This window comes from Trematomus bernacchii, unplaced genomic scaffold (assembly GCF_902827165.1).
Source record: "Trematomus bernacchii unplaced genomic scaffold, fTreBer1.1, whole genome shotgun sequence".
NCBI classification, from domain to species: Eukaryota; Metazoa; Chordata; class Actinopteri; order Perciformes; family Nototheniidae; genus Trematomus; species Trematomus bernacchii.
Genome location: NW_022987851.1, coordinates 11,371,419 through 11,386,739, shown reverse-complemented (window position 1 = coordinate 11,386,739; position 15,321 = coordinate 11,371,419). Strand labels below are relative to the sequence as shown.

The following is a 15,321-nucleotide window of genomic DNA, read 5'->3' as shown; positions in this document are numbered from 1 at the left end:
CCCTTGTTATATAAACACAGGCGGAGCCCTCTACTGGACTCTATGGGTACTACCTTATCCCGCGTGCATTCTCCCACTGAGACTTCTATAGACGTAGCCGGCCCAGGGCGGGCCTACCTGAATGCACGCGCATCACACTGTATAAAAGGAGGCCTCGCCTCCTGACTGCTATCCTATACCTCTCTTCAGCGAGCGGAACAGGACAGACAGTGCCCTGAGTAGAGGGCTCCGCCTGTGTTTATATAACAAGGGTTACAATACGTAACCCGGCGTTATATCTCTCACAGGCTCCGCCCTCTACTGGACTCTATGGGTACAGTGGGTGGAGCCCTGATGTATACGCGCACTGTCGTCCAACAACAATCCACCCTACTGCCCCTGACCGGCTTTTCTGGTCAGCAGCTGCTGCCCCCCCCTCTTCTTTAACCCGGTTGTGACCGAGGAGAAATCTGGGCTGCGGCTGACAGAGCACACCCTGCTGCGCTTGCCTCGCAGAAAGTGTGCTCAAAAAACAGTGCCGGGGGACCCTCCCCCCCCCGCCCCTAGACGGATAGGGATAGCCCCCTTGGCACCGTATGGGCTTACTACGCACCTGCCTTCCTGAATCCCTAAGGATAACAAGGAGAGCGCCAGCGCCCAAGCCTCACACTCAAGCACTGACCCCCTGCAGAGTGTGAGAGGACTAAAAATGTGGGGGGCTATCCTCCCCCTGCCTCTCGGCAGGAGGGGGGCAGCCCCTCCGCCCGTAACGGGCCAGCGCGCCTCTTGCCTATCCCGGGACCCTCAGAGGGCCCAGGAAAGGTGAAGGCGCATCACGTCCGGGGAGGGGGTCGGATGCCAACTGACCCACAACCCCCCCCTCCCCTGCAAATCCTGTGTTGCCCCAGCAAGCACAGACGAGGAGAAAGAGCCAGACATGTCCAAGAGATAAAACCTTATAAAGGGGCCTGGCGTCGACCAAGACTCAAATATGAGTGATGTGTGATTATTATTCATGCTCTATACTGATATAGGGCTAAGTAAGCAATCAATCCTGCAAATTAACCCTTAGTTGTTCAATATATTTATTCAGACAATGTGAGTAGAAATACAGAAATTCTGCTCCCACCTAAGGCCAACGTTGCAATATTACAACATTTCCCTAAAAACTTACCAAAAACGTAAACATTTTTAAAACTCTTTCATTTCTGCTCCAGAGGCCAGGGGTTAAATTGGGATTTGATATGTGGGGGGGGGCTCTGTTAGAAGGTGCGACGGGGGGGGGGGAGAGAGTTAGACGCTCGTGAATTGTCAACGGGGGGGAAGGAACACACATTCACTAAGCCGAAAAAACTATATCCGGTCACAGTGATCTGCTATTTTAAGTAAATTCAACACATATCGACCCTAAATATAGCATATATTAAGAACGAGAAAGTGTTAACATCGTTTTTTGTAAACATATGACAAATGTGCGAGGGTGATGACATCAGAGCATCGTCCTATGGGCTTAGCCCCGGACAAGTACAACAGGTATTCACTCAGAGGGGGGTAGGTACTAAATGCCACCCATTTACATGTAGGCAAACAGTCAAAAATCAACATACAGTAGGGGGGTGGGGGATGGTGAACGGTATGTGGGTATGTGGGACACTGAAAAGTCTAGGTTAAAAAGCCTCAGTCACCTTAATTCATGTAATTCTTCTGTTTATTCAACGTGGTGGGGGCCGAGGGAACCAGGCAGAGTTTTTCGCCGGTCAACGTGTGTGAAAGTTTAAATCTTCCTTATTGAGCTTTAAAACAAATGAATAACGACTATATATAATAATAAAATAAACACCGGCTGTTGTTATGCCTGCTGTAACGTTAAATTACTCCGTTCTCCGCTTAAGTAATTATGCCGTTACAAGCTTCATAGTTGTATTTATCATCAAAAATCGTACATCCAAACGGAATAAATATAATTAATTATTATTAATACGTTAAGTCTTGTTCATTGTTTTTCACTTTTATGAAATGTTTGATATTTCCGGCACAGACCCTTTCATACCGGCAATGCGCGATAGAAACAACAGGAACTGCGACAGCATAAATATAAGAACACAAACCTACAGACTGCTGGAGAAGAGATATCACAGGGGGGGGTTGGGACACACACATTCTGATGGCCAATTAGTTTTAAACAAAGAGTATATTCAACATAGGGGGGTGGGGGCTGGTGAAAGGTATGGTCAATGTTTGTAAACACTGTGACATTTTGACTTTATTTGATCATTTCAGTTAAAAACTAACGTTCATATTTCTCTTTTTGAGAAGAGAAATATGAATATGTTAGTGGCTGACCCAGCCCCATGGTCTGTCACAGTAGTGCGGGAAAGAGAAGTGCACTGTTTTGCCTGGCTGGACCTGTAATTTACCATGGAAACCAAACAATGGTGTTGCTGTATTGAAGTCCGAGTGGAAACAGTCATATTTGGAGCGTTATGTTAGAATGAAACAGCCAGGTCGTGACTCACAAAAAAAAAGTGTTACTTCACTAACTGTAAGCTTGTCACTCAGAGTAACCTACAGTTAACTTAACTGTTGGAAAAGAAAGATCAGGGGGGGAGAGAGCTGTGACTGATGGGCAGAGATGGGGTCGTTACTAAAAAAAAGTAATATATTACATATTACATATTACTTTAAAAAAAAGTAATATATTACACTACTTCGTTACTCTCTACATAAAGTAACTCGTTACTTTACTCGTTACTTTACTCGTTACTTTACTCGCAGGGCCGGCCCGCCCCTCCCTACAGGCAGATCATGCAGACTGCTAAAGTTTCAAATGTTCTCTTTAGTTCAGTTTCCATTGTCGCATAAGACTGATCCAGATAGCTCTGACCATGGCTGTCCTCTGTCTCCTGCTATCTGTATTTTGCGCAGTATATCTCTGAACGATGCGATGGTGATTCCACTGTGCAAATGAGCAACATTACCTCTACTATGAAGGATGCTACAAGCCTGTCCATCTCTGCTTTGGTTACCGGTCCTCCAAATTCTACTTTGTGCCGCTTCGGAGTCGGCGGCGGCGACTCACAACATCCTCACTCTGGGTTCGGGGGTCCGGTCCTTAGCTATTAGCTTCACCTTAGCATGTGTTCTTTGCAGGTGTTTGTTGAGGTTTGACGTGGTGTTTGCAGCAGTGTATAACAGCTTCTGGCCTGGACACAGTTTGCACCTCACCGTCACATTCCTGTCTATTCTTCGGACGAACTCAAAATAATGGGCATACCTCCACCCCTCGAAAGTTATCGCTGACTCTGCCATGTTTATGCAGCACTGCAGGAGATGTGGACGCGCAAGTCGCGCAGATTACGTACATATAAACCTGCGGCGGAAACCCCTCTTGTCTGTCAGTGTGATTATGACTGATTTTATAAAAGTAACGAAGTAACGCGTGTCGGGGCAATGTTAGTAACTGTAGTGTGATTACTGAATTATAAAAGTAACGCGTTACACTACTCCGTTACCGACAAAAGTAATACCGCGTTACACCCAACTCTGCTGATGGGCCATTAGGTGTGTAAACACACAGCTGAGAGCTGCCGTTTCATTCTGACTGTTTAAAAAAACCGCAACAACGGACTATTTTTCTTAGCGGATGCATGTCAATTTAAATCAATACATACAACTATTTTTTAAATCAATAAAAACATTTTCTAAATCCATAAAAGCATTTCAATTAATATTGGGAGTCATGTCGTTACATTGTTGAGAATGTGGCCATGTAATAAGCAGGATAATTTGCAGCGACTTGGTCATTAGGGGGAAAAATAACACCCAGGGATCAAGATCCCTGCGCTACGCGTCGGGATCTTGATCTGCCTGACAAGGCTCCATTAAAATATAAATATTTTTAGTGAATTACTGAGTTTAGGCACGTTAATAACATTTTAATGAAGTTGAATACAGTATATTCATATTTGTCAGTGATTTCATGTCAATTCGGCGAACATAAACATAAATGATCGTGGTGAAGATGATGATTAAATTAGGATTAAAAATCGAGAGCCGGCTGCATTTCCCCTCGTTCGTTTTTTTCAACTAAACAACATTATTTTGTTAAATAACAACATGGTGATGTTTTGTAAATGCTTACATGTCTTATTTAGCACAGACTATGATCCTATCCGTGACATATGAATCTTAACAAAGATCCGCTATACATTAGTTCCAGACATACTGTCCATCCAGTTTACTGTATCGAAGTTGATTTCACATGAGCTCCAGTGTGGAACCCCACTGCACCCCCTGGTGGATCAATGATCCATTGCAGCTGGCTTCACAATAATTAAATGTATTTATCACCGGGGCGGTATCAAGTCAGACTGCGGGCCGGCTCTTCATCACGAACCGATCACGGGCCGATCACGGACCAATCACGGACCAATCACGACCCTCGCGTTTCAAACTGTCTGAAATAAGATGCTCCATCTGTATGCCCTGCCCTTACACTACTGCATGTGCCCCGATGGGCGGTGTGAAACTATGACGAAAACCAGCAAAGGACATGACTTAGCCCTACTTATAAAATTAGGTAACATTGCATGAAGCCAGGAAGGAGGGCCATTATGGGGGCATTTCTAGACACATTTCTCTTCTTGATTTGTTTCTTGTCTGAGTCTTCCTCTCTTTTCTCTTCCTGTAAATTAAGGAAACAGTTTGATTTTAATGAGATGCACAAGGCTGGTGATGTGATCCTCGGTGGTCTGTTTAACGTCCACGACACCTCTGTCTTCCATGAGCCGACGTTCACGTCAGAGCCAAATCAGGTCAGCTGCCAAGGGTAAGTTTCAAACACATGAAGTAGACAACATTTGCTGATCATTATATATTGATTTTTCAATCTGTGGTTAATCTAGAACATTTTTTGTTAGTTTTGACCCTCCAGGGTTTAGACATGCCATGACCATGGCCTATGCTATTGATGAGATCAACAAAAACCCCAACCTGCTACAGAATGTGTCTCTGGGATACAGTCTTTATGACAACTGTGCCACACTTGTAATTGGATTCAGTGCTGCATTGTCACTAGCCAGCGGTCGAGAGGAGCAGTTTCTGCTTCAAGAGACCTGTTTAGGGACCCCCCCAGTCCTTGGGATTGTGGGAGATTCCTTTTCAACATTTTCTATCGCCACATCTGATGTGATAGGTTTATTCAAATTGCCCATGGTAAGTTTGAGCTGTTCTTTTGATGCACCAAATGTGTATATACTTCACATTTTAAAGTGAAAGGATGGTAAATATTACATTAAATCTCAGGCTTTATTTGGTAGAAGTTATCTTTTTAATGCATATTTTAAAACAGTTCATTTATAAAAGCTGAAATTATTTATTTATTTACCCTGAATTGAATTAATTTTTTAAAAGTCACACTTGTGTGAATACTGTATGTATTTATAGGTGAGTTACTTTGCCACATGTTCCTGCCTGAGTGATAGGCGGAGGTTTCCATCTTTCTTCAGAACAATCCCAAGTGATGCTTTCCAGGTGAAACAAACTATGTTCTAGAAATGCAATGCATATGTTTTACACAGAGTTTACTGAGCTGTAATTTTGTGTAAATGTACTGTGTTTGCGTTGTGTGTCCTTAATGAAACTACGTTGATATAGAAAATAAGTGTAGTGGTAAAATCGACTCTTATTTTATTGTGAGACATAAACAGGTATCCCTGTACTCTATTTTCATTTAGGTGCGTGCTATGATTCAGATTCTGAAACACTTTGGCTGGACTTGGGCCGGTCTGCTGGTCAGTGATGATGATTATGGCCGCAATGTTGCCCGATCCTTCCAATCTGACTTAACTGAGTCTATTGGAAGTTGTCTGGCCTACTCTGAGATGTTGCCCTGGGGTGACAACCCAGCTGAATTTAAGAGGATTGTCAATTTAATGAAGAAATCAACCGCTCGTGTGGTCATTGTGTTTGCACATCAGATCCACATGATTCAACTAATGGAAGAGGTATTTACAGTATCAATCTATATCTATTTATAATCTACCCATCTAAAATATCGGTTTTAAATATAATGTGTAATAGTTTAAGTATTCATTCCTAGTAAGTAAATTATGTTATTTATACATCAGTCTGAAAAATTAGATTAAATGAGAGCAAATTACAGGTGGTGAGGCAGAATATGACAGGCCTGCAGTGGATGGCCAGTGAAGCCTGGACTACAGCAACTGGGCTCCAGACCCCCCGCTTCATGCCGTACCTGGGTGGCACCCTGGCATTGCCATCCGTCGAGGAGAAATATTTGGGCTTAAGGATTTTCTACTTAAAACAAGTCCAGACAAGTCCAATAATCATAGAAATAGAATGGTAAGAGTGTAACCTTACAATCATTTCTGTAAATTCCATAATTATAATTGCTATTTCTGTTAATTCTTTGTTTTAATTACATTTCAGGTAAGTCAGTTTTGGGAATACATATTTTGGTGTAAATTTTCCCCACCTCCAGCAGGTTGGGTGGAAGCTGGGGGAGCTCTATGCACTGGGCAGGAAGATCTAGCAAGTGTGGAGACTGAGTTTTTGGATGTTTCAAACCTCAGGCCAGAATACAATATCTACATGGCTGTGTATGCCCTGGCATATGCCCTTGATGATATGCTGCGCTGTGTGCCAGGGAGAGGGCCTTTCAGTGTGCACAGCTGTGCTGATTTGCAAACACTGGAGCCATGGCAGGTGTGATATCAGTTTGCACTACACCTGTTTAGTTTTTTTAATCTCCTGCTTCATCTTGAGTTACTTAATGAAATAGATTTGGGGAAAAGAAGACATACTCTCCTGATTGTCTTTGAGTAGAGGACGACATCTTCATAGAAGTTACAAGAACAAATACAATTCCCTTTTTTTCTTGTGACAAACTTAATTATTTAATGGCAACAGTGGTTGATATTTTTGACTATAATAATTGAAAAATAAATCCACAATATATCATACAGAACATCACAATACTTATGCAAAATCAACAACAGTAAATGTTTTGTCTCACCTTCTCAAATTGTATGTCTGTATTGTATCCCTGTGTAGCTTATACATTACTTGGAAAAGGTCAACTTTACAACAACATTTGGGGATCAAGTATCATTTAATGAGAATGGTGATGCCTTACCAATATATGACATCATGAACTGGCAGTGGCTCCCTGATGGAAAAATAAATGTTCAGAAGGTGGGTGTTGTTAAGAAGTCTGCCTCCAAAGGTGAAGAACTCACACTTGATGAAGAAAACATCTCCTGGAGCTTTGTCTTCAAACAGGTTAATCCTGTTTATTGTGTTTTCTTTTTATCTTGGTACTTTATGACACACAATAACACAATCAAAAAGTGTTGAATAACTGTTCTATAACATTTACAATCCTGACAGCCACCCCAGTCCGTGTGCAGTGAGAGCTGTTCGCCAGGTAGCCGCATGACCAGAAAAAAGGGACAGCCTGTCTGCTGTTATGACTGTGTCGCTTGTTCTGAGGGAAAGTACAGCAATGAAACTGGTTGGTATCATTATAAAACGACATCCTAAACCAGCGATTATACATTTGTGTCTTTCTTGATGCCCAGGTGTAAAAAAAGCATATGTCCATCACTAGATACATAGCGAGCAATAACGGAGGCCCATGCCTCACACTCAAGCACTGACCCCGTGCAGAATGTGAGAGGACTAAAAAATGTGGGGGGGCAGCCCCTCCGCCCGTAACGGGCCAGCGCGCCCCTTGCCTATCCCGGGACCCTCAGAGGGCCCAGGAAAGGTGAAGGCGCATCACGTCCGGGGAGGGGGTCAGATGCCAACTGACCCACAATCCCCCCCCCCCCCCCCTACAAATACTGTGTTGCCCCAGCAAGCACAGACGAGGAGAAAGAGCCAGACATGTCCAAGAGATAAAACCTTATAAAGGGGCCTGGCGTCGACCAAGACGCCGCTGTGCATAAATCCTCCACACTGTTGAATAAGGCTGTTGACACAGCTACAGCCCGTGTGGAGTGCGCACGAATCCCCGTGGGGCAGGCTCTCCCTGCCTGTCCGTAGGCATGTGCAATGCACTCGCAGAGCCAGCCTGCCAGGCGTTTCTTGGACAGAGCTTTCCTGATCACCCCGCCCCCGAAGCACACGAACAGCTGTTCGGTGCGTCTAAGGGCAGCCGTGTGCTCCACATAACATGCTAGCGCACGCACCGGGCAGAGGAGGTGCAGTTTAGCCTCCCTGGCCCCCCATGGGGGGGAGACTAAAACCCCCTAACTGAATAGCCCTCGACCTGAATGCACTCCTTAGGTCTTGAGGTACAAAGGAGGGGTTCGGTCTAAGTGTCGCGCCGCTCCGGCCACCCCGAACTAGTAAACAACTCGGGTGCACCGACAGAGCAGTTAACTCGGACACTCTTTTGGCTGACGTTAAGGCAAGAAGCAAAGCTGTTTTCCACGACAATGCTTTCAGAGGGGAGAGCTCCAGAGGCTCAATGGTCCCGAGGCCAGAGCCTCGAGCACTAGGGGCAGGTCCCACTGCGGGGTGGAGACGTGCACTACAGGGCGCAGTCTCCTAACCCCCTGTAAAAACCGCGACATCAGTGGTTGATTAAAGGCTGACCTGCCACCAAAATCCCTCATGACAGGACGAGATGGCTGCTGCATACACTTTCACCGTGGAATGCGCCATCCCTCTGTCCACCAGTAAGTGTAAGAAGGATAAAATAGTGCCCAACTCACAAGATAGGGGCTCTATTCCCCGTTCCTCACACCAATGCTGGAATCTCAGCCACTTTGGCCTGTAACAGGCTGTGGTGGATTCTGCTCTAGCTGCCTGGACAGACTGAATAACGCTGTCAGACAATCCACCCTGTCTCAGCCTGTCCCTCTCAGGAGCCAAGCCTGAAGAGGACGGCCCAGAGTGTCTAACGCCCCGATTGCACCTGCCCCTTGAGACATCGCCCCCCAGAACTGGGGGATCGCCCAGGGCTGGCCCACCTTCATCTGTGTCATTTCTGAGTACCACGGAGCCCCGACGCGATTCGGTGCTACCAGAATGACTGCCAGACGTTCTCGCCTCACTCTCCCCAGGAGAGGGAGAATGAGACGCAGCGGTGGAAAGGCGTATAGCAGCTTCCTTGGCCATGGCTCGTGTGCAAACGCGTCCACCCCCAAGGGTGGGTCGTCGCTCAGGGCCATGGAGAACCACAGGGCACAGTGGCTGTTGCACCGGCTGGCGAACAGGTCCACTTCTGCTCTCCCGAACTGGGCCCAGACCTGCTTCACCACCTCCGGGTGAAGCACTCGCCTGGCAGGGGGCCGCCCCTCGACCTGAGGTCGGCCCCTCTGTTCTCCAGTCCCGGGACATGGAGGGCTCTCAGAGATAACACCACCTCTGAGGCCCATAACCACAGCTCCTCCGCTGTGGTCAACAAGGAGGCGGAGCGGACTCCGCCCTGCCTGTTGATATAAGCCACTGTGGTGCTGTTGTCGCTCCTGACCATTACATGTCTCCCCTGAATTAGGGGCATGAAATGCCGGAGGACTAACACTACTGCCCGTACCTCTAGGAGGTTGCTGTGTCGAAACTCTGTCAGAGCCCAGCGCCCACCTATAGCTCTCTTCAGGCAGGTCCCTCCCCATCCTATTCCGGACGCGTCCGTGAACACTGTGATGTAGGAGGTCACCCGTCCCAGTGGAGACCCCCTCGGCCCCTGAACGCACCGCCACGCGCCTCTTTACAAGTGCGGGCGTTGCTATAATGCAGCCCCTATCACTATAGTAAACAGCATTATTTGGAGTCTTAGCTTCAGGCATAGAATGTTTTCTAACAGAAAAACGTCGGCCATAATGTCCCTGTACCCGCACGGCACTATAACAGTGCTGCCTGCGGTTTATCACTCTCATCTGCGCACTCCCACTAGCCTCCTCCCTAACGGGAGCTATAGCTGCGGCGGCGAGTGGGGAATTTGTACAGTCATCAACATGTGCAAGTGTATTGTGGAAACAAAGGACACTCAGACTTGGATACAGATCAACACCATCTTTATTTTAAAAGTTTTGACAGAGATCTGGGCATTAAATAGGCAGATAACTCCGCGAAGATGGAGCTCCCCACCCGGGTGCTCTGCTGTTGCGGAGCCTGCCTCGGTCGGGCAGCCCTTCCCCGTGATTGCCGGTATGCCGGTGCCACAGGGTGGGCCGTAGAGGTGGAGGGCGCTGCAGCTACGGGACCCCCGTGCCGGCGCCTCTCCCTACGCTTCACTGTCGTACTACGCTCCCTCCCTTGCATGGCAACGCGAGGGGGGCACGTAGCGGGGCCTGAGGAGGAGCCAGCGATAGCATGCGGCTAAACTGGACTCTCTCCTCCTCTAGGCGGCTGAAGCGCTGGGTGACCGAGGAGACCGACCCAAAGAGCCCCTCCGTGGACACGGGGGCTCCGAGGAGATCTTCTCGGTCCTTCTTAGATAGGGCCGTGAGCCCTGGCCACACGTGACGAGACGCCACTGTGGCCAGGGAAATCATCCGCCCTGCTGCGGTGGCCACGCCATAAATCAGATTACTCATCTGACTAACAGCGTGGTCCGAATAATCGCTCTCGTCCTGAGACGGGAGGGCGGGGGCGTCTGCCTGAGGGTGATCAGGAAGACGCCAACACGCCAAGATTATCGGCCGCAGCCGCCATCTGCGTACCGAGCTTGAACAATTTATCCAGATATTCCAGGTGTGTCGGTCCCGGGGCAGCGGGGCAGAGGACGTTTACCCTCCGCCCAACCAGCCGCAGAAGCCGATGGGCCGCCAGACTCTCATCGAGGGGGGGGGGGCACACCTGGACATGTCGTGTCCGAGCGATCCACCACCTTAACGATACCCGCCATGGCGGCTATCGGGGCCTTCGTTTTAAATGTCTGCTGCCATGTCGCCTCCACACACAGCCATACCTCTGGCAGCTGGGGCGAAACGAAGGTCGGCTGCGCCGGACGCACCGGGCCGTAAATCTCAGGAGGTTTACAGGCCTCGGTGGCAGCGGTGGGGGGAGCGGTAAGCCTACACGCTCCGCCGCCAGAGTCATCACCGCCGGGAAATCAATCCGCGCAGACCTGAGAGTTGGACCTCCGGTCAGCGAGGCGTCCTCCTCGTCCCCCATCGGAAGAACCGGGAGACGTCACCTCGCTCCCCGAATCGCCTACGTCCACGACGTCGAGCTCCAGATCCACCGACTCCTCCTGCGGGGTAGCCCTCGCCAGGAAGTGCTGCCCACGATGCTCTCGTGTGAGCCGCGGGATCATCTGGCAGTCTGAGCATGTCAGCGTCGGGCCCATATTACCCACCGCGTGGTGAGGCCCCAAGGACGTGAAGCAGAAGGCTAATTAGATTCGGGCATTTCGGGTAGGTCCTACACTTTACTCTCTTTTTCTCAATCGTCTCGAAGCTCGTGGAATCACTTCCGCTGCTGAAGATAAAAAGGATGATAGTCAGGAGGCGAGGCCTCCTTTTATACGGTGTGATGCGCGCGCATTCAGGTAGGCCCGCCCTGGGCCGGCTACGTCTATAGAAGTCTCAGTGGGAGAATGCACGCGGGATAAGGTAGTACCCATAGAGTCCAGCAGAGGGCGGAGCCTGTGAGAGATATAACGTTTTGGGCATTAGTGGCCCATTCAACTTAACTTCAGTGTTCTCTTTTCCCTTATTTTAACAGACTCCATGGAGTGCAGCATTTGTCCAGAGGACTTCTGGTCCAGCCCCCAGCGTGACCACTGTCTTCCTAAAAAAACGGAGTTCCTCTCTTATCAAGAGCCTCTTGGTATCTGCTTGACAACCGCATCTTTACTCGGCACGTGTATCTGTGCTGTTGTCCTAGGAATCTTTATCCATCACCGTAGCACACCCATGGTACGCGCCAACAATTCAGAACTGAGTTTCCTGCTCTTAGCATCACTTAAGCTATGTTTCCTGTGTTCACTGCTGTTTATCGGCCATCCCAGACTTTGGACATGTCAATTGAGACATGCAGCATTTGGGATAAGCTTTGTACTTTGTATCTCTTGTATTCTTGTTAAAACCATGGTGGTTCTGGCTGTGTTCAAGGCCTCCAAGCCAGGAGGTGGAGCCAGCCTGAAGTGGTTTGGTGCTGGAAAGCAGAGAGGGACAGTTTTGCTTCTTACATCCATTCAGGCAGTGATTTGTACTGCTTGGCTTGTCTCTTCCTCACCAGTGCCTCAAAAAAACACTCAATACTACAATGACAAAATAGTGTATGAGTGTGTAGTCGGGTCCACAGTTGGATTTGCAGTGTTAATGGGTTATATTGGATTACTTGCTATACTTAGTTTCCTGTTAGCATTTATGGCAAGGAATCTTCCAGATAGCTTCAATGAGGCCAAACTCATCACTTTTTAATGTTTAATTTCCTTTGTCCAAATAGAAGTCCTGTTCACACAAGCACTTTAAAAGTCACATCACAATGAGGTGGTATTTGAGGCCAATGGGAAGGTTTGACAACACAACGGGTCAAAAACCAAACAGGTCAATAACCAATGGCATTGGCAGCCACATTTGTGTACTTACAAGCCAAAAACTCTGTTCTCCCTGTCCACACATTCACATGTGAAAAATTAAGTTCCTGAACATCGTCACCTTGGTAGTTTTACATAAGCTTAAAGGGCCCATATCATGCTTTTCCGGTTATTACCCATCCCCTTGTGTGTTATGAAGGTTTTTATGCATGTGAACGGTCTGCAGAGTAAAAAACCCTCAAAGTACACCCTGTAGCGAGTAAAACTCTAACACAGTCTATGCTGCCCCAAAACGCCTCGTTGGAGATTTATCATTTTCCATTGTTTGCTTCCTGGGTACTGTGACGTGTGAATACCCAAATCAACAACAAATGACCGGATTGGCCCAAATGGACCCATCCGCGGAGCACCTCACACACCAGGATCCCTTGGCTAACTAACAGGGAGTCCCCATTGACTTGCATAGAGCTCCCTGAACGCTGGTAATAGACGAGTTGGGATCGCGGAGAAATGCTCTCCGCAAACCCATTCTCACAGCGTTATAAACCTTTTTCTTACTCAATATCAAGCCACACTTATTGTTTTTACTTCGGCTGTGAGTGTTTGTGTGTGCTCAGGATGAGTTTCGCTTGTTCTCGCTGTATCGCCGACCCGGAAATCTGTCCGCTCCTCGCAGCAGCTCGCAGCAACAAGCTTGCAACGTCCCGACCAATCAGAGCACACTGGGCTCACAGGGAGGGGGGGGGGGGCAGGAGCTCCAACAAGCCGTTTAGGACAGAGAGTGAATACACATACTATACAGAGATGCTGTATGAGAAACCAATGCAATTTTGGAAAATTGCACAATTGAAATCTATTCTAGTAGACCTCAGCAATGGAAATATGATCAGTAGAAATGGCCATGACATGGGACCTTTAATGTTCAATGAACTTAGAAGCTGTTTGGGTGTGGACCAAAGACCATAGTAATTGGTATGTTATTGAAAATACCCATGTTCATAAATAATTAAATGTCTGGGTAAAACTGATTATTCCTTTATTATTCCCTTCATTCCCTGTGTTTTAATGCAATAACACAAGCAAATATATGACAGTTTGATGTAAAGATACCATTGTCTAAGTAAAGAATCATAACTCAGCCTAGGTTGCTCTTACTTTACCATCTGAATTGTACACCTTTCCTTTATCATATTTAGCATTTTTGCATTTGAGACGAACAGATCAAATATCATGTGCATATACACGAATGGATTGTTCAACTATTATTCCTAGATTGAAACCCTTTATATTATTGCATGTTCTAGCTTCTCCATGTTGCTTTCATAAAAAAAACACTGATATTGGTGTGTTCATTATTCCATGAAGAAAACTTAAGAATACAAAATAAAATATATGGTTATAGACTTATTTGCTGAAACAAATAATGTATTTGCTGATATGACATAGCATTTATTGTAAAGTTTACTTTATTAAACTAACGTAATTAATTAAAAGGTGTACTTTGTCCTGCCCCCAGCCTGTTCCCTGATGGGTGGCACAACATACAATATCCTTGCCTATAAAATTAAGTAATCTTATATGAAGAATAGAATCAGATGTGAGCGGGGAGGCCATTAGACACATCATTTTCATGTGTATCTACCTTGTCTTTTTGTTCTCCTTTTTCTTTGTTGTCCCTCATCCTTAATCTTAATGAAATGCAAAAACCTTGTTATGTGGTTATAGTAGGGCTGTTTTAGGTGCACGACACATATCTGTCTTTCCTCTGCAGACATTATCCAGAGCCACAACAGCTCAGCTGAAAAGGGTACGTTTCACACATCTGTACAAATGATGCGTTATTTATACTGAGGAAGAAAATCTTACTGTGCAGAATGTAAACATAAGAAATAATCTTTCATGAAATTCTAAAGATACTTTTGAATTATGAAATACATGTTAAAAATCGTTAGTATTGTTATAATGTGTATTTGAAATGATATAATTCTTTGTTAAAATGTAAAAATATTTTCAACTTGTCTGATTAGTCAAATAAATATGCTCTTAACATATATATACTGTATATAAATTAACTATTTACATTGTGTAACATGCAATGTATACTTTATATCAAGTTTTATTTATATAGCACATTTATAAACGATTTTTGGTCCAGCCAAAGTGCTGCACAAATAATAAAAATACCCTACAGTAAAGACATTTTACAGCTAATACAACAGCACAGTTTGTTCAGAATATCAGTAAGAGAAAAACGACACCCTCTGTCCTTAGACCCTCACATCGTACAAGGAAAAACTTCCGGAGAAAAACCCACAGTTTAAAGGGAAAAAATGGGAGAAACCTCGGAGAGAGCAACAGAGGCAACACACTCTCACTCCCTAAGCGTCCAGGAGCGACGCTTGGTCAGGGTCCCGTGGCGTCCAGTTGTGACGCGCCGAGGCTCCTTCAGCTTCATAAACTTAGGGATACACGGCATTCGTTTGTGTCGGAGGCTGTTAAAGGCAATGTGAGCGTCCATTCCAATTGGATAACGGAGAATTGTACACCCGGAAGTAAGTATTCCCCTTACTGTCGATTGATTTGACAGTGATATCTCCACTACTCATCAACTCAAAAATACCAGATTATCCTTGTTAATTAAACGACATTGATAGGTTTTAGTGTGTGTACAATGCTTTTGTCACGTTTTCCCTTTCAATTCTGAGAAACAAGTCATTTTCTATGAGTTTTGGATGGCCGAAGACATTACATTACCCACAATCCTCTGTAGCAACCATAGACTGTATACACAAATTAAATAATACATTATTCCGAGTGTGCTTGCT

General features: G+C 46.2%; 1 protein-coding gene across 1 annotated transcript; it reads left to right on the top strand.

Annotated features, from left to right (window-relative positions):
• Positions 1-4,682: 4,682 nt before the first annotated feature.
• On the top strand, positions 4,683-12,380 carry LOC117468885 (extracellular calcium-sensing receptor-like). Its single transcript, XM_034113252.1, is given in 10 exon segments — positions 4,683-4,807; positions 4,899-5,193; positions 5,425-5,511; positions 5,715-5,984; positions 6,143-6,245; positions 6,248-6,350; positions 6,435-6,705; positions 7,054-7,281; positions 7,390-7,513; positions 11,680-12,380. Coding segments are annotated over 10 exon segments (2,292 nt in total). The 5' UTR covers positions 4,683-4,697.
• The last annotated feature ends 2,941 nt before the right edge of the window (positions 12,381-15,321 follow it).